The 22,681-nt window shown below is 32.2% G+C and overlaps 1 protein-coding gene across 1 annotated transcript in view; it reads right to left on the bottom strand.

Moving 5' to 3' along the window:
• Nucleotides 1-324: 324 nt before the first annotated feature.
• The window catches only part of Hmt-1 (ABC transporter ATP-binding protein/permease Hmt-1), a 28,635-nt gene continuing 6,278 nt past the window's right edge, over nt 325-22,681 (bottom strand). The window contains exons 6-21 of the mRNA XM_067274622.1: nt 22,573-22,675; nt 21,996-22,085; nt 21,731-21,852; nt 20,028-20,137; nt 18,765-18,830; nt 16,129-16,334; nt 15,051-15,114; nt 13,152-13,237; nt 12,264-12,321; nt 11,763-11,867; nt 11,108-11,181; nt 9,904-10,004; nt 5,984-6,096; nt 1,908-2,002; nt 1,765-1,833; nt 325-1,691 (exon numbers count right to left, since the gene is read on the bottom strand). Of these exons, the coding sequence (XP_067130723.1) occupies nt 1,586-1,691; nt 1,765-1,833; nt 1,908-2,002; nt 5,984-6,096; nt 9,904-10,004; nt 11,108-11,181; nt 11,763-11,867; nt 12,264-12,321; nt 13,152-13,237; nt 15,051-15,114; nt 16,129-16,334; nt 18,765-18,830; nt 20,028-20,137; nt 21,731-21,852; nt 21,996-22,085; nt 22,573-22,675 (1,568 nt within the window). The 3' untranslated portion in view covers nt 325-1,585. The remainder of the gene's footprint in view (nt 1,692-1,764; nt 1,834-1,907; nt 2,003-5,983; nt 6,097-9,903; nt 10,005-11,107; nt 11,182-11,762; nt 11,868-12,263; nt 12,322-13,151; nt 13,238-15,050; nt 15,115-16,128; nt 16,335-18,764; nt 18,831-20,027; nt 20,138-21,730; nt 21,853-21,995; nt 22,086-22,572; nt 22,676-22,681) is intronic.

Here is a 22,681-nt window from a genome sequence, read left to right as displayed (position 1 = left end):
GTTTCGTCTGGAGGTAAAGTCGTATCGCGTAACCACTTTATGCATATTAAATCACGAGTAATGATGTGATGAATACCATATTCGAATTAATAAATGCGAAACACTCGTAACCAGCTCGTAGAAATATATTGCATTCGATCGCGTAAGTTCTATTCATGGAAGAGTAACTTAAAAAAGCTTATGCCCAGGAATTTTAATTGGACGGTTCTCTCATAGTTCTGTATCTAGTTACAGAGTCGTGACGGTTACATCAGACTTAATTTTGAAAACCGAATTTCGCGTAACGTACGCGTTTATATGGCGTAACAATTAAACAGAATCAACTGTGTCAACAAACAAGTATTTATTGTCATTTCTCCAAAAGTAAACAAACACAAAAATACTCAAAGTTAATCGACGTAACGATGACTCGAGCGTCTGTCCAAACGCTTTAAAATACTTCCAAATAAATGTACATTTCTTTTTATTTTTTGATTTTCCGAATGAAATATTGCTTTCCGGATAGTCATTTTGATAAAATTCTATGGCAAAGAAGGGGTAAAATGATACGTAAAACGACGAAACTCAATGTGGCCACGACGTACAGAAGCTTCCCTAACCGAAATTTATTGTTTCACTACGTATGCCCTAAAACTGCGCGCGCTAAGATCCGCTTCCCCTGTCGGAACCGGAAGTGGAACTGTGTGACCCACCCTCTTAAGTAATGATTCCTTGTCCAATTCTGTGGCGACAACGTTTTCCGTAACTAAATCAGAGCCCAATTTCCGACCCACGTGAAGGGTGATGTAACGTAACGCCACCCGCGTGGGTAGGCACCCCTCAGTAGGCCCAACGAAACCCAAAATTTAAGTAGGATACCAAAATCCGCGTTTCGAATTATCCCAAATGTTCCTTTTTAGGAGTGCCAAAGAAACAGAAGAGTGGAAGAAGCACCTTTAAAGCCGCTCAATGCAGATCTGTCATCCATATTTGATTGTTTGTGGAGATTCTCGTGATGATCGGTGACGATGACGATGGCAACGGTGAGGATGATGCCGATGAGCAGATCTTACAACGGGAGTTTTCGGCTTAACGAGCGTGGACTAGGTATTAAAACGAATGGAAAAGATGCTACGTAACATATTACGTGCTGTTACGCTCCATTGTTACGTACACGTTTTCTCTCGAATGACGAGCCCTCGCTACGCAAAAGCAATGCGTTCACCATTAGCAACTAACACGAATCGCGTGCGAACACCATCCCTTCAAACTTGATAGAGAACCCTCGTAAAGAGGACGTGCTCACAATATTATCGACCCATTGTTTATACCATTTTCGTCACGAACTCTAGTGCATAGATTACGTGTGATCTCAAGAAAACCGTTGAGAGTCCCAGGAGTTCTCCTAAGGTGTCAAGGTATGGTCTCGTTATAAGGGCTCTCTACAAGTGATGAGAAGCGGTGCCATCTGATAACCGTTAAGAGAAATGATGTATATATATAAAGAACAGAGCAGCTATTGATTATTGCCACCATTGTATAGCAAATGAAAGCAAGCAAAAAAGACGCCCAGAATGATGGCGTGGAAAACGTAGGTCTCTCTCTCTCAGGAGATCTCCTCAGTGCCACTTCCTGGCTCCTCCGATTGACTCTTCAGCTGTTGGTTCCACATGGCACAGTACTCGCGACCCAACTCCAGGAGTTCCTCGTGCCTGAAAGTAAATACCTCGCTCGTTTTAGCCGGCTCCTCTCATGAGAATCAAATCAAAATTGTGCCATTCTTACCTTCCTCTTTCCACGATCCTGCCCTCCTTGATGACCAGAATCTCGTCTGCATGGACGATGGTGGATAATCTACATAAAAAAGGATACATTATGAATCTAGATGATCTAATTCTAGAGATCGAAGTGTTCTATAAAGAACCCACCTGTGTGCCACGATGATGCTGGTCTTGTTGCTGGAGATCAGAGCCAGCGAGGCTTGGATATTCCTCTCCGTTCTGGTGTCCAGAGAAGATGTGGCCTGACAAAGGAAATCAAACGGTAAATCAACACGCAACACAGTAGTACGTTAATTATGTAAAGGAGTCTGTCTTTCACTAACTATTTCTCAGAAAAAAATGTATTTATGAGAAGGATATTCAACATTTATGTCAAATGTTGGATACCACCTATCAATTTTCTGGTAGGCAACTAACTCTCTGCAGAGCAATCTATGGCACTGGGTGCTAGCTTCACAATAAGCTGGGTACAAGAGACTTCAGGTGAATGCCCTTTTCGCCAGACATCCGGCATGTTGCGTTTTATTGACCCTTGTGCAGAGAAGACGGTGTCAAGAACATGGACCTTTGCCGAATGGGGCAAGGTTCTGTTCATTGAATAGTCCTCGTGTAGAATCTATTGAAAGCTAGGAAGTCCCACAAACATCATAGAAAGAACCAGTTTGCAGGTGGTGGCATCATGGTCTGGAGTGGCATTATGCTTGGTGAGGCCATTGGTACACCAGGCTCCACTTTTTTACAAGAGGTGCCATTATAACCAAAAACTACAGAGACGAGGTTTTGAAACTCACATGAAACTTTTCCGAGGAGCAGATTTCATTATCGTGAGCGGTAATGCCTGCCCACATGGCACTATACTCGTCAATCACTTTCTTGACAGTAAGGACGTTCATTTCCTGAATTGGCCAGCAACATCTCCGACCCCAAATCTCACAGAACATGTGAGAGATGCTCTAAAAAACACGAGATGCATCTCATCAGCCATTACAAACAGTTTTAAGAATGAACTTTTCCTCCTGATAAAGCTGATAAACAACGTCATAATCAGCAGAAGCAATCACTGTACAGTTTATGCACGTGCAAGAGGCAACCACACGCCATATTTATCATTTCCGTGGAGAAATATTTACAATAACGCTCAGTACTTTGACTTTAGTTTACACTGCATAAAGGATGCAATGTTCTGATCCACAGTTCCTGCGTTATGGGCCAAATTAATGGTTATGCTTAGACTTTGGACATGAGTGTAATATATTGTTCGATTCGTGAAAGGTTGAGGAATGTAACTATCTACCATATTTTTCGTAATAAAGAACTACGTGAGAGTGATAAACTAAAAATTTCAAGGCACTTAACAATTTACGATAAGACATTATAAAAATCGTCTTTTTAATGGTATCATCGTACCCGCAGGTACACAGTAAAGATATTTTGCGTCTGACAGACATACTGACGTATATTCAAAGTTATTTTAAGAGATATCTTTTAAACACTGCTAGTATCTTGGTTGAGAAAGGTTTGTTTAACCATTCTAAACGGCTGGAATGACATAAAAATAACTAAATTAAATAAAGTAGGAACTAGAAATATTAAAAATAAATTGTTTCACTATTAATTGAGGTTAAGTAGAACAAAAATAACTGAAACTCGACATAATCATCTTTTAAAAAAGCAGAAAATCCTCTTTCATTTGAATTATGAGCAGATAAATTTACAGTTGAACTCCTTAAATTTAGGATTTGTGGCAAATATCAAAGTACGTAACGGATGTAACACAAGTTCTTATTAATTAATGTAAGTGATTTCCATTTAAGGATGTAAAGTCACATAAAGGGTACATTTAAGATAATAGAGATCATATAGTGTCACTTAACCAAGCTGCCATCATTTGAAACCCTTAATCTTTATCATATGAGGCTCATTTATGGGGCATTATCTTTACCCTATGAGATACCTAGAACGAATATTTATCATATGAGAATAATATACATTATTTGAGGTTTAAAAGCCTCATGGGATAGAGGAAGAAGCTGACAAAATGATGATTAATGTGTATGTTGAACCGAACACATTTTTTTAACTTGAAGGGGGAATTATAACATATTTAGACACATTCTAATCGAGTATGCATCTGGATCGCGTGCTATCCAGATGCATACTCAAGTGCTAACAATAGAGGTGGCAGATAAAAACTGGGTTGACCACTTGGAGTCATTATCCTTTTTATCATCCCCCGGTTTTTAACCACGATCCAGAGGGTTGTAGTAAACAAAACGAGCTATTTTTTATCCCAGAAACTAACTAGAAAACGTTATAAACAAGTAAAATGACCTTGGAAAATGAAACCCATGCTTCACCAAGGAGAAAAATTCTCCTTGGTGAAGCATGGGTTGCAAGTTCTTGCCCCTTTACTTCCAAGGTAAATTTAGTAAATGTGTCAAAAAGTGTGGAAATTATTATAGAGAATAATGAAAAATGAATTATACGATTCAGATGATGTACAACAAGCTTCCTAATGATAAAATATCCCTACCTTTAACCTCATGACCTTGAAAGTTAGTTGAATATCAACACTAACAAAAAGGAAGAGTGATACTGCTGAGAGCTATCATATAAACATTTACCTCCTGTTCAAATCATAGAGGATTCTTATATCATTAACCTAAGGATATGAAGACGAATGTATTTCAGTTTGTACCCTCTTATTATAACGACCGTTGCCTTTTTTTATGAGTAGAAACCTCCCCTAAACTAGAAGAATGTAGTCTACAAGCACACTGCTTCCTAATTTTTTTCTTGAAGATTTCTAAGAAATATTTGGGGAAAGTCAATTGTAATTACATTATCATTGAACGATCTAATCTTGGAAGTTCAGAATATCATAGAATTAGATAAATATCACTACTGCAGCTGAATCAAATGGTTTTTGTATACACGTGTCCTTTCACTAATCTCTGTTTATGTATGAAATGAGAAGTTGATAATGACCTCTCTAGAAAAAAACAGTGCAGAGATCTTCTAAAATATGATCTTGTGAGAGAAGATGTAGATGTAGTGATGCGGTTTGATAGTGGATCCGACGAAAATATAAACAGTAATCTAAACTGATTAGCGGTATCAAGGAAACATTGCTTATAAAGTGAGGTTGGTGATAAAAATAGACAATTCATTAAGCTATATTCAAGAGTCTCCAACCTTTCTGAGGTGATATAAAAGATAAATCTGTGAGCCACATATGAAAGATACAATCAAAGATTAAGAATACTTTTATTTCCAAATAACAATGTGCATAAATTAATGTGAAATTTGCAACTGCTTTTTCGAAAGTATGCCCTCAAAGTTAGGAATAAATGTCGCAGCACCAAATGTTAAAATTGCCATTTAGATATTCATTCGTTGATGGTGACGTTCAATATTTTGATTTTATATAATTTTGTTTTTGTAAAGTTTGCTCGCAAAGGTATGTAGAAGCAAAAATACGAAATGTTGCCATAATTTGCAACAAGGTCTACTGATCCTATTTTGCTCTTCAAAAGATTATTAATACATACTCTGAACTATTTCAGACAGTGCCAATAAACTACCAGTGAAATGAACTGTGTGGGCCAAAGAAATATGCTTCAGGGGTCATATTTGGCTCAAGAACTGTAGGTCAGAGACCCCACAACAAACCAGAGCTTTTCTATGCTGATATATTTCAGTTTACATGGTTCGTGGGATTGTAAAATGCTGACAAAAACAAATTTTTGCTAGGGTTCAAGAATTAAATTATAGTTTAATTGCAAAACAAACCATATATGGCAGAAACAATGCTCAAACTCGTACAGATTCTTCAGATAATCATCACCTTGTTCTTCTTTTCACAGTCATATATTCATTGATGCAAATTTTGTTAGTAATTTTTAAATACAAACAAAATTTTCATCAATAACCTGAAAAAAGCAAAATTTATCACACACAGGCTTATTTACGTATCCACTATGTATGTAAAGAGCAGTAATGGTTTCTCCGAGATGGGCTTAGTTGTTAACGTTTATTACAATTTGGACTTTATAACACTTTGGAGCAAACCTCATACCTCTCCATTCTCCATATACAAAACAAAATAAGATATTAACAAAGTTAAAGATTGGAAAACTTGAAAAACACTTTATGATCTCATCAAATTGACTGAAACGAAGAATATTGACATAAAAATTATTTTAATTCTGTAAAAACTTTACCTCATCCAACAAGACAAACTTGGGAGCTTTCAGGATGGTCCTGGCAATGGCAATCCTCTGCTTCTCACCTCCACTCAACTTCAAACCTCTTTCGCCTACAACTGTGTCGTAACCTAAATGATAAATGCTTAAATTTCATTATTTATAAGCATTTTTACTTACAAAAGTACTATTTCCAAGATTTTAAGTACAGTAAGACCCCGCTTAACACGGGGATGCATTCAGAGATGACAAAGCGCTAAACGAAACAGCGTTAAACGAGGTCATTTTAGCATACAGTAAATAGGGAAAGGGAGAACACGCAACCAAAAATAAACAAATTTTACTTCAATTTTAAGTTATTTTTATATTAATTTGCATAATAATATATGTTAAATAACACATAAACATATGCTCACAGAAATGTAAAGTTCATTTTTTGTGATGAAGGTCCTGGCTTTTCTGAAATTCTTGTTTTTTACGATAAAGTCGCATAGTTTCATTTGTCATTTTCTTTTTCTTTACTTACGCAAATGTTGGTAGCAAGAGATGGCATCCAAAATGCATCGTCTCGCTTTTGCACTCCTTTCAAAATCTGGATCATTCGCTACAATTTGATCAATGATTTCGGTTATCATTACCAAACTTTTTCTAACGAAATCTGTAGAGAAATATTTTCGGTTCTTCGTTTTCAGAATCACTATTTTCCAGTTGCAAATGAATTCCAGTTCTTGAAGGTCGTCATTGGTAAGGCTCTCACCAGAAACCTGCAGTAACTCTTCAATATCCTGCTCGTCTACATCTCCTAGTCCTGCTGTATCAATTAAGTTCTTCTCATTGAGAATTCTTGGATACCTTCAGCCATAACTTCTTCCACACTTCGTTCTTGCATTTATTGGTTAATTCTTGCCAAGCAAAGTCGATATTGCCTACGGCATCCGTGATGTTATATTTTTTCCAAAATTGCACCAAACAAACATAGATTTAAGGAAAATACAGTGTTAGGAGAAACTGTCACCTTTTGCTGATTGTTTCTTGTTTGGGAATAATCAATGAAATGCCACAATAATTTGAATCAGCATAAATTTTGAGCTTTTTTTATGCGCCGAGCAGACCGTGTTATATCAAATCAGCATTAATTGAGGCAGCATTAAGCGGGAGTCTTACTGTAACACAAAATTGTAATGGCTCAAGAGAACTGTTATGTTAACGCAGAGTTTGTATTACACATAAATAAACAATAGATAATTCCAGGTCAAAGTTTGCTATCACCTTGAGTCGTCGACGATAAATACGTGTAGTTATTTATCATCAGTGGCTTGAGCTAAATACATGTAGTTTTTATTTGTTGTTATATCAATCCATTTAATGACCAAACGAAAGCTTTGCCTCTAAAAAAATTAAGAAACGAGTACCTTAAAATTTACTAACAAGCAATGACTTATGCACAAGGAAGAGAAAAAGATTAAGTTGCAATCATGCCATTGCTTGATACCCAAAATGTTTCGTAATTTTATTATCGGCAATGTTTAAGAATAACATTTCTATTAATAATACATCAGATAAGTTACAATTTCTCTCTCCAATTTCAGTTTATCTGGTTTCTGAAAGATAGCAATTCTAATTTGGATTCAATGAAAATGCCACGGATCAGAATATTTGCATAATTTTTAAATATTTGATATGACTTTTAGCATTTAATACAAAATATAAAAGTAAATTACTTAAAGTTTCTTTGTTTTCTTGACGGATTATCAAAATTTGAATGTGATAAAGCTTTCTTAATGAAAATACACCAACAACTGCCGGAAACGATCGGCTAAATTTTGGATATATGATTATAGATTAGTAATGAACTTGGCACTAGAGTTAGGCGTTAGGCGCCATCCCTTATTAAAATTAATAATTATAATATTTAATTAATTAATTTAGATTAAACTGGAAGGAAAGAATCGACCCGAAGCAGAACTCAAACCTGCAACTCCCGCTTCCCGTGCAGACACACTGCCAGTTATGTTACTCGGACATATTTAAATTATTTTTATTTTAATTAAACATTATAATTGTTAATTTTAATAAGAGATGGTGCCTCACACCTAACTCTAGTGCCAAATTCATTTCTAATCTATAATCATATATCCAAAATTTATCCCAATCATTTATGGCGGTTGTTGGTGTATTTGTTTATGATATTGGGTTTCGTTTGTTGTGAATGTTTGCTTTCTTATTGTGTCCTTGACCAGTTAGTAGAGGTTTAATGGGTTAAAAGTACAATAATCAATTTAAAAATTATCAAAAAGTTTCATAAAATCTTCAGAAAACAAAGATATAATCAATTATTTATACCAACTGGATCTAAATTAGGTACAGTAACTTATAGAATACAGGTTCTTTGATAAGTTTTATAAATTAAAATGTAAAGTGATCTCATCTAACACTATTTATCCATTAACATTTGAAAGAAATGATACAATAATACCTAAATATTGCTACACTAATCAGACATTCGACGAACGGATTCTAAATCTTTTTTAAAAAGGAAACGTTTAATCTTTGGTGACCTTGCATTTACATTTGCATGATGATAAATGATTATCAAATGGAAAGACTAATCGATTAATGTTGCTCCAGTTGAAGAAATTCAAAATAATTAATTCTTAAATCAAATTATTTTTGAATGCATTAAAAGCTCCAACCTAAAATAATTTAGTTTATTTACTTAATTATAATTAAACGGCAATTATTTCTTAATTAATTCTGATATAAAATTAGTCAAGAAATAAAATATTAATTCTGATATAAAATTGTGTACAGGCACATTTATTTTCCTTTATTAAGTAAATTAAGTTACATCCTGTTATACAGTGATAATCCTTATAAGTCAGAATTAAATAATTTGTCAGGATGTTAAATGTTTTTTCAACACGTGCAACTCTTTTAGACCCTAATATGAGGCTCATTTACATTGGATCCCTACCCCTAATATATATATAACAGTATATATGTTATATATGTATATATATATACAATTCTCGCATATTTCTGATACGTGGCTCCTATCATAACTTAGTTCGGCCACTCATTATACATAATTATAATGAATAAATTAGAGAAGTTTTCATCTTTTACCTTTGTCATATTACCATTTGTCAGAAATAACATCAGCAAAGGATAATTTTTTCACTTTATTTACGCAAGTACAATGTGTTACACAGCTTAAAGTTACATAAGAAGTTTAAAAGATCCTAGAAGTTTTTAATATTCCTTAATAGCGAGGTTGAGGCCGAAGTTTTAAACACGTAAACGTGTATGTCGGACGTTCAGCGCCGCTTTCCTGTAAGCCTAGAAGTTTGACAATGGCATTTGGAATGTTGAGCATGATTCCACTGACTTTCCAAACACCACTGTCAAACTTCTAGGCTTACAAGAAAGCAACGCTGAATGTCCGACGTACACATTTATGCGTTTAAAACTTCGGCCTCAACCTTGCTAATAAATTTGGCAATGTGTTATTTCCCATTAGCCTGACCATTACTGTCAACATTCAAAGAACAAAAGTGTGCATTTGTTTATCTCATTATCTTTAAATTTCATTATTGATCATGTGTAATCCTTTTGACCTCATATTTCTTAATTTGTGATCCCCTGTAACCCTTTATATAATCCTATATTTGTAGGCTTATAGAGAATGTCTATATCTACATTACTATGCAAAATTTAATAAATATGATTCTAAATCATCAAAAAAGTGAAAACAGCTCAATAAAATGTAATGACTTTGTTCAAATTCTTAACTGAAATTGTTATTTACGTAAAAACAATTAAAACTGGATTAGTTTTATTAAGCTTAACATGTTCACTGCTGGTTGATGTGGTTCTGCATCATGTGAATATCACATAATGCAGAACTGACAGAGAACATATTAAAGGCATTTACCTACCATCAGGAAAAGTTAGAATTTGGCTGTGAATGTCCGCTGCTTTTGCAGCTTCTTCCACCTCTTCTTCGTATGCCGTTACCTTTCCATATCTTATATTATAGCTGCAAAAATAAGTTAATAATTGTTCAATCTTTATACAATTATGTAATAACTTATTGTGAAACAAAACCTTTAATGTCCAGCAAGATAATTTACATGTAAGCTATACTTCCAGACATTTGAATGAGAGGATTACGAAACATTAACATAATGCCTTTCGGCATTTGCAGCAATATAATCACATAGGATAGAGCATTGACAGTTAAGACAGTCTGCAACCCAACAATAGCTAAACACTTTGAATTACTGGAGATTTATAAACATAGCATGTAACGATACCATGCACAAGACTGTTGTTTCATTATTTCCTCATTTATAATCATTCTTTAACATTTAGTTTCAGATTTAGAATTCAACAATGGCTAAGCTAGCTGAAAATGTTCATTCATTTAAAATATTTGCTGGATGTTGAAGGTTTAATTGATTACATCAATTAAAATTAAGTTAGAATATTTTTAAATATTAACTTTTTAAATTAATTAAATGTTATGTAATTAATAAGTAAGCATAAAGCCTATGTCCAGGCACAATAATGCCAATTATGCCAACTAAATGAGTAACGGCAAGATAAATCAATACAAGTAAGTGAATGGCAAATGATGCCAAGTACTACACCCGATAAACTAGATGTCATGGTGATCCAAATCAGATTACATCTGATCTTACTGAAATCTCCACAGCAGCAGAATTGATTTTACTGAAGTAATTTACATTCATGAAAATTTACACCTTTCTTTCAATTTCCAGCATTTGCCGTTTAAAAAACAAACTTCTTTGGATACATTCAGTGGCCTGCATTAGGTCAAGAAGATTCTATACTGAACATCTATAGCAGATTTGATGTTTGGAATAATGTTCAATATAGAATCTACTTAACCGAACGCAGGCCACTGAACGTAGCCGAAAACATTTGTTTTTTAAACAGTGAATGCTGGAAATTTAGAGAGAAATCTAAATTTTCACGTTTATAAGATAGTTCGAGCATTAGGATTTAATAATTAATTTACATTGAAGATGAAAGTAACTAAAAAAATGTCATATAATAGAATAATCATCATCTAGCAATAAACACAATTATCACATCACGTTCTGTGGTTATACTTACCTGATACTGTTGTTAAAGAGTACGGTATCCTGAGGAACTATGCCTATGTTCTCGTGAAGCGACTTTTGAGTTACCTTGTTTAATAAAAAAAATCATTTTATTATTTCTTTAAAACGTTTATGCAGACCTGTAGCAATTAAATTATAATTCTAAATTTATAAAAATACTTACTAAATTAACTTAAAAATAGAAATAAAATGGATAAATTTCATTTTAAGTTGATTCTGATTACCAATTTCATGAATAACTTAAACCTGATTATATTTAAATGAGGTGGTGTTGAAAACATAATAGAAAAATGTCTTCAATGTTAGAATTTCTGTCTTTAACCTTTAACAAGGGTTGAAAGACCCTGTAGCATTTTTAGTGAAGTTGACCTGACCATAATAACCCTTACTTAGTTTCTACACATTACTACCATCCCACTATTAGCACTGTACATAAATGTAACTGTCAAGAACTGGAAATCTTTGCTCTCGTCCGAGGCTGAAGATGCTAAAAGCTTTTTCGACTCTTTGTCTAACTTGTCATCTGTCGGTCTTCTCGTAAAGCAAACCAAAGATATGCTTATCGTAACTCTTCTTTTATAACAGTATCATAGTTTTATATTTGAAATACGATAGACAAAATAGCAAGAGATCAAATAATACTCAACCTTTCTTATATCCTGTCCATCGATGATTATCTGACCGGACTGGATGTCGTAAAACCTGAACAGCAGTCTAATGATCGTACTTTTTCCACTTCCCGTAGGACCAACCTTAAAACACGTACATAAATTATTTGAAATGGTAAATTATCAACAGTTCATTTACTAATAATGATTAAGTGTGGATTCATTTTAAAAAAATATACTAATTATCATATCTATTTCATAGAGTACAAGTCAGTGTTTTATATTACTTCATACATTTTCTTGTCTCATATATCTTTAACAATTTTTATGATGACGACAATACACCTTTTTTTAAAGATGTATTGTCATCATCGTAAAAATTGTTAAAGACATAAGAGACAACAAAATGGATGACAATACAGCTTTAAGAAAAGATGTATTGTCATCATAATAGTTATAGGTAAGATAATTTGGGTACTTTTTAAATGAATCTAAACTTATTAATCATTATTTTTAAAAGTTTAACTGATACTGACTTACCAACGCAAGTGTTTTTCCTGGAGGCACCAAAAATGATATATTGTGAAGAATGGGTCTCCTGAAATATATATTTCCTCATCAAATATGCAGTAGAAAGCAATAACAAAACGATTTAATAAATGTAAGTAAAGTAATGTTGAATTTCTAGACTACAGTTCTGCAATTTTCAAACAAATCGTTAATATAATTTAGATCTAGAAGTGAATAGATTCAAAAGGATGATGGAGTCGTGACAAGTCACGTGATGTTGCTTGAAACAGATTGGGTATGGATACCTGTTAGTAAATAAGACGCAAGTCTGTAAAAAGTCAAAAAACATAGGTGTTGAAATTTCTGACAACACAGAATGATGAAATGTGAGGGTCAAACAGGATGAGGAAATGAGACTTTCCCAAACAAATGATAACTGTCATTAATTTAGCAAATGCTAACATCTGTGTGCAAAGTGTTATTTTAATCCCTAATCTAGCAAACAATAAGCAATGTTTAAATATACACTACCACTAGATTGTCATTAAGCATTACGATCAGCTACAGAAGTCTGTGAAACATTGTATCTAGTAAATATGTATGGAGTATAATCACCTTAAATTTGCAAATCATTTAAATACATTTTTACAGAACTGTGAAATTAACAATAGTGATTTAACAGCGTTTAATGTTATCAGAATTGTCTCTATTTTTAAAAGATGATTCTCACATCAAAATACTTGACTCAAGACAAAGAAAGTATCATCTAAAACCTTTTAACACAATGTATTTTCTGTAAATTACAAATCATTACAGACTCTTGTTGTTAACAGAACAAATTACCACAAAAATCAGCACTTAACAAAATTAGTGTAATTTGATAAAAACAGATTTAAAACTTTAAAGAGCGTTACTTACTCTGGCATGTACGAAAAGTAAACATTACGAAATTCAATTTGGCCCTTGGTCACTTGCAAACTGACGGCATTCTTATCATCTTCTACCTGTTAAGTTAAATTATGCTTAAATTATCTAAATTACAGTAAATTATAACTTTTTAATTTTATTTATTACATTATAATCACCTCAAAACGTTTAACTCCAATAAATTTAATTACATAGAAATAAAATTTGCAAATATATTCATGTTTTCTTAATGCAAATCATTTGAAATGTATTAAAATACTTTGTGAACCACATATATTTGTCTGCTACAGCAATGTTTCCCAGCACACTTATGCATTTCCTTTAGTTCTTCCCATTTACTTTCTGCCCATCAATCTGCCTTTAAGTATTTAATTTAATTTAATTTAATCTTGACAAGATCCAAACAAGTGTATTAAGAGATTCTCTTCCTCTTTGCTACTGCAATAACTACAAAACTTTTCTCTTGATATATTTATCCGGTAGTCCTTTAATATAATCCGAAATTTATTAAGTCTAAGTTGCATAATGAGGCTTTTTGTGGAAAAATTAGTCTCACAGTTTAAGTAGATTTTTGTACACTAACCCAGGTGCGTTTCAAACAAGTTAACTCATTTAGATGAAGTAGACGATATATCCTGATTCCACAGTTGGTCTGACTTAGTTTGAATTATAGCATTTAAATGAGTTCTCAATAATGAAGCTGATCGAGTCGAAAACAAAAATATTTTTAACTGAAGCAGGCCAACTTTTCTTACAAGGTTTGACTGCTGTTAACAAAACATTATAAATAATTCGGCACAAGTCGTATGAGGGTAACTCCATAATTTTTGACCAAAACAGAAGAATATCCTTGACAAATTTCAATTCCAATGGAGGTTTTCCCAATTCAAGACGAACTGCAGAGCTTGAAGCTGAACATTCTATTTTAAAAAGTCTCTTAAAATATTTCATCTCTACTTTTTATAATTTAGACAAAAATTCCAGTCCCCTAGACTGGAAATAAATAAGTCATCTTAGAACCAATAAAAGAGTCATAAAGTTTAAAGACACTACTCATAAAACTTAGCCTCATTCGTTTTTGTAGAGTAAGCATTTAATTAATATTATTATTATTCACTTCTACTTAAAGCTGTATCTGATAATTTATCAGTAATCCCTTCTCTCTATACAGTACTTGCAGAAAACTGCTCAGTGGTGTGTCTGTTAATAAAATATTGCATTGTTTAGGTTTATATAGTGTTCAGATCAGTGTTGTGTAAGTTTAATGGTTTACTTACAGCTTTGTCTTTTTGTGATGTTTTCTGTAGGAAAACTCTTTTTGCTGCAAAAAATTTATTACATCTGTTTCCTTCCTTAAGAGAAAGTGTCAGCACTTCTATGGAGGATTTAGAATTGTGTTCATTAATTGATCTTGTTCTGTGTATGTCTGATTCACATATTAATTTGAAATTATGTGATATTTGATAAATTAAACATAAATGAGCATTGAGCAAGGGCATTTCTCGTGCATTTTCTATGAGAAATGCTCTTGATGTGACCTCTTAAACACTGGCAACCTCTTGTCGACTGCAGATCCCTGCCATTAAAATAATTTGAATTTGTTCCTCCTTATTTGGCACAGGTTTTATCCGTAAAAGAGTAAATAAAAGATCGGTGTAACGCCTATGGTTCCATGCTTACAAACATACTTTATATAAATATAGCATTTTCATGTAATATTAGATTATTGGATGTTTTCATGCGCTGTCTCATGAAACGTCCATTAGAATTTATTAATAATACTCATAAAGGAACAATGCTTAAGAGCATTTCTCATATATTTTGTAACATTAAATTTATATAAAAATCTTTCATAATATTTAAATAGAGAAAATATAAGTAGATACTTACTTCCGGAACGACTTCGAACAGTTCGAACATATTCTCCATGTCTATAAAAGCAGTTTGAATCATTCTGTTTAAAATATATTTAAAATATAATTTTTTTAAAACAATTTTTATCAAAAAAATGCATAATTTTTAAAATTATAGAATAAAATTTCCTAAATTTATAATAATTTTTCTCAAACATAACAGTAAAGGTTCAAAAACGATAGATTTTATTCAATTGGCAAAATATTTGCGAGAAAATGATTAAAAAAGCCATTGTCGAGTGTGAAATAGGCGCTTGTATTTAACAGATTCACTAGAAGTGTTATGAAAATTGAAAAATAAAGATTTTATATACATAAACTGCAAATTAGTCTACGACAAAAATCATATTTAATGAGTTTGAGACCGTTTTATGTGATCATAAAACAATACATAGCAACTGCATCTCATAGGTTTAAATTCAATTTGTTAGCATGACAAATCAGCTACTTAACTAGCCACAATTATGCTCATTAGGAATGAGCACGACATGTATTGTGAAATGTATACAGAGAACTAAAATCGTCGATTTAAAATAAATTTATTACAGGATGTCAACCAATATATAGAGGTTTTACAAACCATGCTGCATGATTTGTACACATAACCCAGTACTCTTGACTACAGATTGTGTAGCTGTGCTGTAGCACTCTCGACAGCATACTGCATGTATATTGTTATAACAACAGGCAATTGTCAGCTATCAAAAGAGAGAGATGAACACTATCGTCTCAATTTGTACACACGAGAAAATTAACAAGATTTGGATAGAACTGGCTTTGTATTTTGTTACGTATATGTACACTTAAGCAACCATCGGTTGCATTGATGTACAGATTTCACACAAAATAATATAATTTAGGAAACTAGCTACTAGATTACACTATTTTGAATGAATTACAACAAAATATTCATTTATTTTTATTTACTAATAAAAAAAAATAGTTAAGATAGACGAAGTTTCAGATACTGTATGCGTTCCAGTACTTAATACTGTTAAAAAATATAAATTCTACCTGATCTATTCAATATTAAAACATTAAAAAACCTTTAATACCTGTAGTAAGTTCCAAAATAATTCAGAGGAGTGTAGAGCTGTAACAAGTAAGAAGTAAAGAGAACATAATCTCCGACAGTAAAGCCTTGTTTGTGAACTATAGCATGAGCGCAGAGCAATGAACCCACTAACATCCCCAGAGTTATCACCAGATTTTGAATGCTGTTGAGGAAGTTTAATGATGCTGTACTCTTCCATTCTGCTGCCTACACAATATTACAAAAAATATAAATATTAGATTTCATAAAATTATGAAAAAAATGTACAAATTAAACTCAAAATTTGTATGCCAAATACATGAATATCACTAGAAAAGCTGTTATATATACTGCAGACATGATTTACACTAATCATTTTCACAATTCTAATCTAACATGATCATTTAAAGCAAGTAATTATGATAAACATTTCATTATTACATATAAAAATAACATAAATATGTGGCATACATTTGTATAGAATCAAAAGAGTGCTTATAAAATTCATTAATTTGAGAAATCAATTTATAGTTACAAGGTATGTGTACTTTATAATATTTATTCAACAAGTTTTAGCTAAATTTTTCATATAGTATACACAAATTTTATTTAACTACAGCTAAATTAAAGAGTACGCCTCTAATAATGGATGAAGTTTAAAGAATGCAAATATTTTTTACTCTGTTTACAGGTCATTTTCAAGTATGAACAGTTGAAAGCAGAATCACAGACTCCACTTTAAATTTCATCGACTGTTAAAGGCGCATTCATTAATTCAACTTATCCTTATTTAATTTTACCTTAATTACAGTAGACCCCCTATAACATGGTAGATACATTCCGTGTTATATGAGTCACTTAAATACATGAGCCAATCACAGCACGGCACGTGTGCAGTTTAGAGGCTAAGGCTGTTTGAAAGGTTTTTTCCCCCCATAAAATTAACCGATTCTAGACTAATTTCACTCAAAATTTCCAAAACATGTATAATTTTTTGGGAATAATCCATATAAACTATGCTATAAACAAAAAATCGTAGGATTACTTACCGAGTGTGCACCGTTCGACGACGCCATTGCTTAAGCTTGTTTTCGTCGCGGAGCGGCTCGTCGAACAGCAAACGTGTGTTTCCTAATTGGCGAATTTTTCGCAGAAAAATAACTTAACTTTGGCGACATCATTAATATAAATATAATTTTTATGACCATTGAATAATAAATGTTTTATAGTAGGTCAGCTGCTCATTTAAACTCAACGGTTTGTACAATATCCGCTATTGATCCAGATTCGACCAATCCTGTCATGACGACATTTTACAGTGTTATACGAGTCTCTTTTATCATGTTATACAAATACGATCGCAATTTTTTCGCCGTGTTATATGAACCTGTGTTATGGGGGGGGGTCTACTGTATGTTAATTATAAAATAGTTTCTCTTAATTGTAATGTAGTTACAATAAATTTTCATTATTTTTAATGCTATTAAGCAGATATGACAAGAGCAGTGTGAGGTATAATTATTGTAATGTCTATATTATTACGAATTTAGTCTCTGTAATCCAAAAACTATTGGTAGACCAATCTCACAGCAATATCATTGGCAAATTGATTTTATTTAGAATTACATCATACGCATAACAAAATAATCATAACATTTGTTTGGCCCCATCCTTGACCTATAAACTTTCACAAAATATTTGTAGATGTATTAATAAAAGTAAAAGTAGTAATAATAAGTTAGATCCTTTAGAAAAAAAAGCTGGTGTTGTATATAAACTAGAATGTAATTGTCATAATCCATGTGTGTATATTGGTGAAACCGGGCGAGTGTTAGAAGTAAGAGTCAAAGAACATGAAGCTGCCATCCGAGTCAAGTACAGTAATTCCCCGTGGTTTAACCACACTAATAATAATAATTGTAACATTAATCGAAATAATATTAAAATTTTGCATGTTGAAAAAGATATGTATAAAAGAAAATTCAAAGAACATATAGAAATAAGAAATCAAAAAAATAATAATTTAATTAATAATTCAAAAGGTATGGAAATTGATTATCGCTGGTACAATCTAATAGATGGCACTAAAATAAATTAATAAGTAATAGGAAGTCATCGCGTGATTACTATTGTAATAGAATTCAACGTGGTATACATGAAATAATAGTGTCGTTAATTTGTTAATGTAATTTATGCTTTGTGAATGCATTATACCTATACATTTGTTTGTCGGCTTATTTAATCATTTGATGTTTTTAGAGTATTTATTATACATCTGTGGTGAAAACGATTTTTTAATTTGTGAGTATAAGTGTTGTTTGCAAGTTTTATTTAAATTTAGCCATATTAATAAGATGTATACAAAAAATTGTAATTTTAGGATACCAGTCAATGTGAGGAAGGTTTGCCCTCCCACCCATATAAATATAATGTTGTAATCTACACCAACGTATATTGTAAGTTCTCTCCCCCTTTTTAAACTTGTTGTTGTTATACATTAATGTCGTGTTCTAAAAAAATTTTTTTGTTTTAGCACTGAAGAGGGGTTGGAATAAATTAGACCAACCCGAAATGCATAATGATGTAATTCTAAATAAAATCAATTTGCCAATGATATTGCTGTAAGAACAATCTGAAAAATCAAGTACATATATTTACCTGAAAAGAGTCTATGCATTCTGAGTAGGTTTTCACTTCATATTCCTCGGCCGCATAATATTTGACCTAGAAATATTTCATATATTAGAAACGATAATATAAAATCTGGACAAATGAATACAGATAATTTCAGCACAGTTTAGTTTGACAATGCAAGATGGCATGCAGTTGATTTGAGTTATGTCTGTTACAGATTAGGTACATTTTTCGATTATTCCCACACTGTGGAGATTAAGAGGGCCTTTAATCCATACCTGTTGTGAATTTTGCTAGTAACACAATGGGTTGAACAGAGAGGATCGAGCCCCATAATCCCTGAGGAATCCTTCACGTAATGCCACCCATGAAAGATTCCCAATTTGATCTTGATCCCTAGAACAGTAGGCCAAAACCTTAACCATTTCTGATGTTAAGCTGTCAACATCCAAACAGGATGACAACCAGACTGCATAACCAGATTAGCATTATAATTAAATTACTATAATAATTATTATAATACCAATAAATAAATCCAAGATTTTAGGGGTTGGTTACCAATTACTGTTGAATGAATTGAAAAATGATCACAATTAGTAAATAATTTCCGAAAATAATACATTATAATATTAAGACCGTGATAATTTCAGTCAGTTTTTTCATCATATGGTTCTTATTGTAGTTAAATATTTGAAGACAAAGTCAGCCCAAACAGGGACCACCATTTATAAATTTCAGCTAATAAGTCATATTTTCTATTCTTCAATGTCCAGATTGGCATACAATACTTAGGAATAAAGGTGTTTGAATGTGTATGTGTCCCTTTTAATTGTGTATACAATACATAGACCACTCCGAACATAACTAGTAAATAGGTTTATACGAACAAGTTAGTATGCCACTAATACCACTGAAACGTCCGTACAATGCCTCGAGATCTCCTCCGTCAACATCATGTATAATTACATACTTTTCCAACCCATCACCACTAAACTATACACGATGAATGGCCCAGTAGGGTAAAGATACACAAAATGAGAAATTGAGGCCCAGTTTGTCTTTCGACAGTATTGTTTATAATAAAAAGTAATTCAACTAAAGGAGTTCATAGAAGAATTGTGTTTTATTCCAATTATATATGAACTTTTTATAAATGCTTGCAATAAAATTTATAATAATACAGAGTTTATGGATATAATTCCTAACATGATTCAATCATAATTACTATTCTTAACTTTTTATAAAGTTTCTTCTTTCGTGAAAACATTAACAAGATTTTAAACTTACAGTTTCAAAATTCAGAAGAGCATCCACTGCCTTTGCCTGCGTAGCATTATCCATCTTGTTCATTAATCTACGAAACTTTGTTCTCCATTCAGTTATAGCAATTGTGGCAGCTACAAAAAAATTAAGATTTTTATCTTAAATTTCTAAAGTTTTTAATCATTTAGAAGTAATATGAATCATTAAATATAATTGCATTTAAAGTTAATTTATAGTCAGACTCCAGTGTGAAATTTCAATGTCATCCTCGGAAAACAATAGTACTGTGCTCTCATGTTTTTGCACTAAAAACGCCATTTGCAGACCTCATTTTTTCTAGCAAGTTAATGCTGATTTTCTAACTTTTCACTGATAAGTATCATTGAAATTTCTGTCTTTTTGGACTGTTTTATTTACTGAAGTTCATTTAAAAATAATAAAAATCTAAATGCAAAGTAACCTGTGCACTATTGCAAAATATCTCTATTATGTGTTCATAAAGGTGCAGCCACAAAAGATGTTTTCTCAGAATCTCTGCACTACGGTTTGGGGTCTAGCACAAGAGAAGCAAAATAATAGTACAGTGAGACATTGAAAACCCGAACTAATTGGGTCGGACCATCCATATTTTTAAATATATGTGTAAATATAACCATTTTAAATACTTTGAATTCCAAATACTCCGTTCCAAATACAGTCAAACCTGTTTTTATGCGGGGGATAGGGACCGCATTAAAAAAAATCTCACGAAACTTCACGAATGGCTGTAAATAATAGTTTTCGCGACACAATTAAAAAATATTTTTTTTTATGCGGTCAACAGGGACCGCATAAAAAAAGTCTCACATAGAAAATAACTCAAAACCGTACGAAATAGAATTTATTGACAACAGATGTCAGCACTTGACTGCATCGTCTGGTCTATCGTCTGTTTTACATATTTTTGTCCAGATGGTGTTTTGTTGACTTAAAAAGTAAATTATTTCATTTTTCGCATATTCATGCAATAATATTACTATAATAAGTGCATTTATGCTATAATAAGTTTATTTAGCTATAATAAGTCAACGTAAGACATGACGAATCGCACGAGACTAGTCGCCAACTATACCGCACAAATTAAAAATTCGCATTAAAAAATCGCACAAATAAAAATCGCACATAAAAAGAGCGCATAAAAACAGGTTTGACTGTACACATTGGAACAACAACACATGGCCAAAAGAATGAACAACAAAATTACCACCGAAGGGATTAATATCCATTATTTTGAAAGCCAAATCTGGATTTTTGATACTTCACTGTATTACATTTCTTATGTCTGAAAATTAATGATGGAGTTGTTAGTGTCAAAGGAATTAATGTATTGTTCTATTCAAATCTTACCTAATGATATTCTGTTAAAGTAGTTTTGTAGTTTATTGCTTCAGTTAAAATATTTAATTTGAAATTTTTATTACATTAATATAATTAAACTGATAATTGCTTTTGTACCATATCTTAGAACGATCGTTCTAAGATATGGTACAAAAGCAATATCCTTTACTAATGCTGCTGTTATATTAGTACAGATTTATTGTACGTAACTTCCCATCAGTGTATACTATTTGTCAAACAATTTATTCTTGAGTAATACGTTGATAATGAATATAAATTGAGAAACAACTTGAAATTCAGTTTTTGATTAAAATTTAAAACAATAAAAATTCACTTAAATTTAGAATTACCTAAATAGAGACCCATTGTCACAAACACTATCAGTCCGTACCACAGGCCGAATGCCGAAGAGAAATATACAATGGCGATCAAGATGTCCGCCACGGTTGGGAATATACTAAATACAATGTAACTGAATGGAAAAAAAACAATTATTGGATAATCATTTTAATTTTTGGTGGCTTTGTTATATTATTATCCAACTGTGAGAAAAATAATCTGATAATTATTACTAAATTAATGAAAAATACTAAATTTGAATATAAGAAGAATAACCTGAGTAAATTGGTAATGCTGTTTGTTCCTCTGTCCATAACACGTAACACTTCTCCAGTTTTCCTCATTATGTGCCAGCGCAATGATAAACTGTGAAAAATAAAGAAAATATGTATGTTATATAGTCAGAAGGTACTGACATACATATATTAATCTGCAACAAATCCTTGTCAACAGGAAATATTTAACTTACTTGACAACTATTATATAACTTCTTAAAAATCAAAACAATTTTATTACTGAATAAATTAAATATTACAACAATATCGCTTAAAATATAAAGTCAAAAAACATCACAGAATAAACTGTATACTGTATTTATAATTCGGTAAACAGTTTATTCTGTGTTCAGTTTATGCAGTATTCTGTATAAATGCCCTCTTAAGTAAAGTGTAAGAGTGATAGCTGGACCATGCTGAACATATAAAGTAAAATAACTCAGAGACTTGCTATTGTTAACCCAACCGCTTTGCTTAAACTCTCTATCCCCAGTACAAGAAATAGGTGTACAGCAATCTTACATTTAATTAATTTATATTTACAGATGAAATAATTAATAAAATGGATATTCGTTTACCCTAGAAGATGAGTGTAGAGTCTGATCTGAACTTCTTTAACAGTGTACTGTTGCACTCGAATCCACAGAACTGATCGCATATTATTCAAAAGACTGTTGTTTCCTGCAA

This window comes from Centruroides vittatus, unplaced genomic scaffold (assembly GCF_030686945.1).
Source record: "Centruroides vittatus isolate TY-2023 unplaced genomic scaffold, ASM3068694v2 contig_550, whole genome shotgun sequence".
Lineage (NCBI taxonomy): Eukaryota > Metazoa > Arthropoda > Arachnida > Scorpiones > Buthidae > Centruroides > Centruroides vittatus.
Note: the sequence above shows the minus strand (reverse complement) of the source record. Positions and strands in the feature narration are given on the sequence as shown.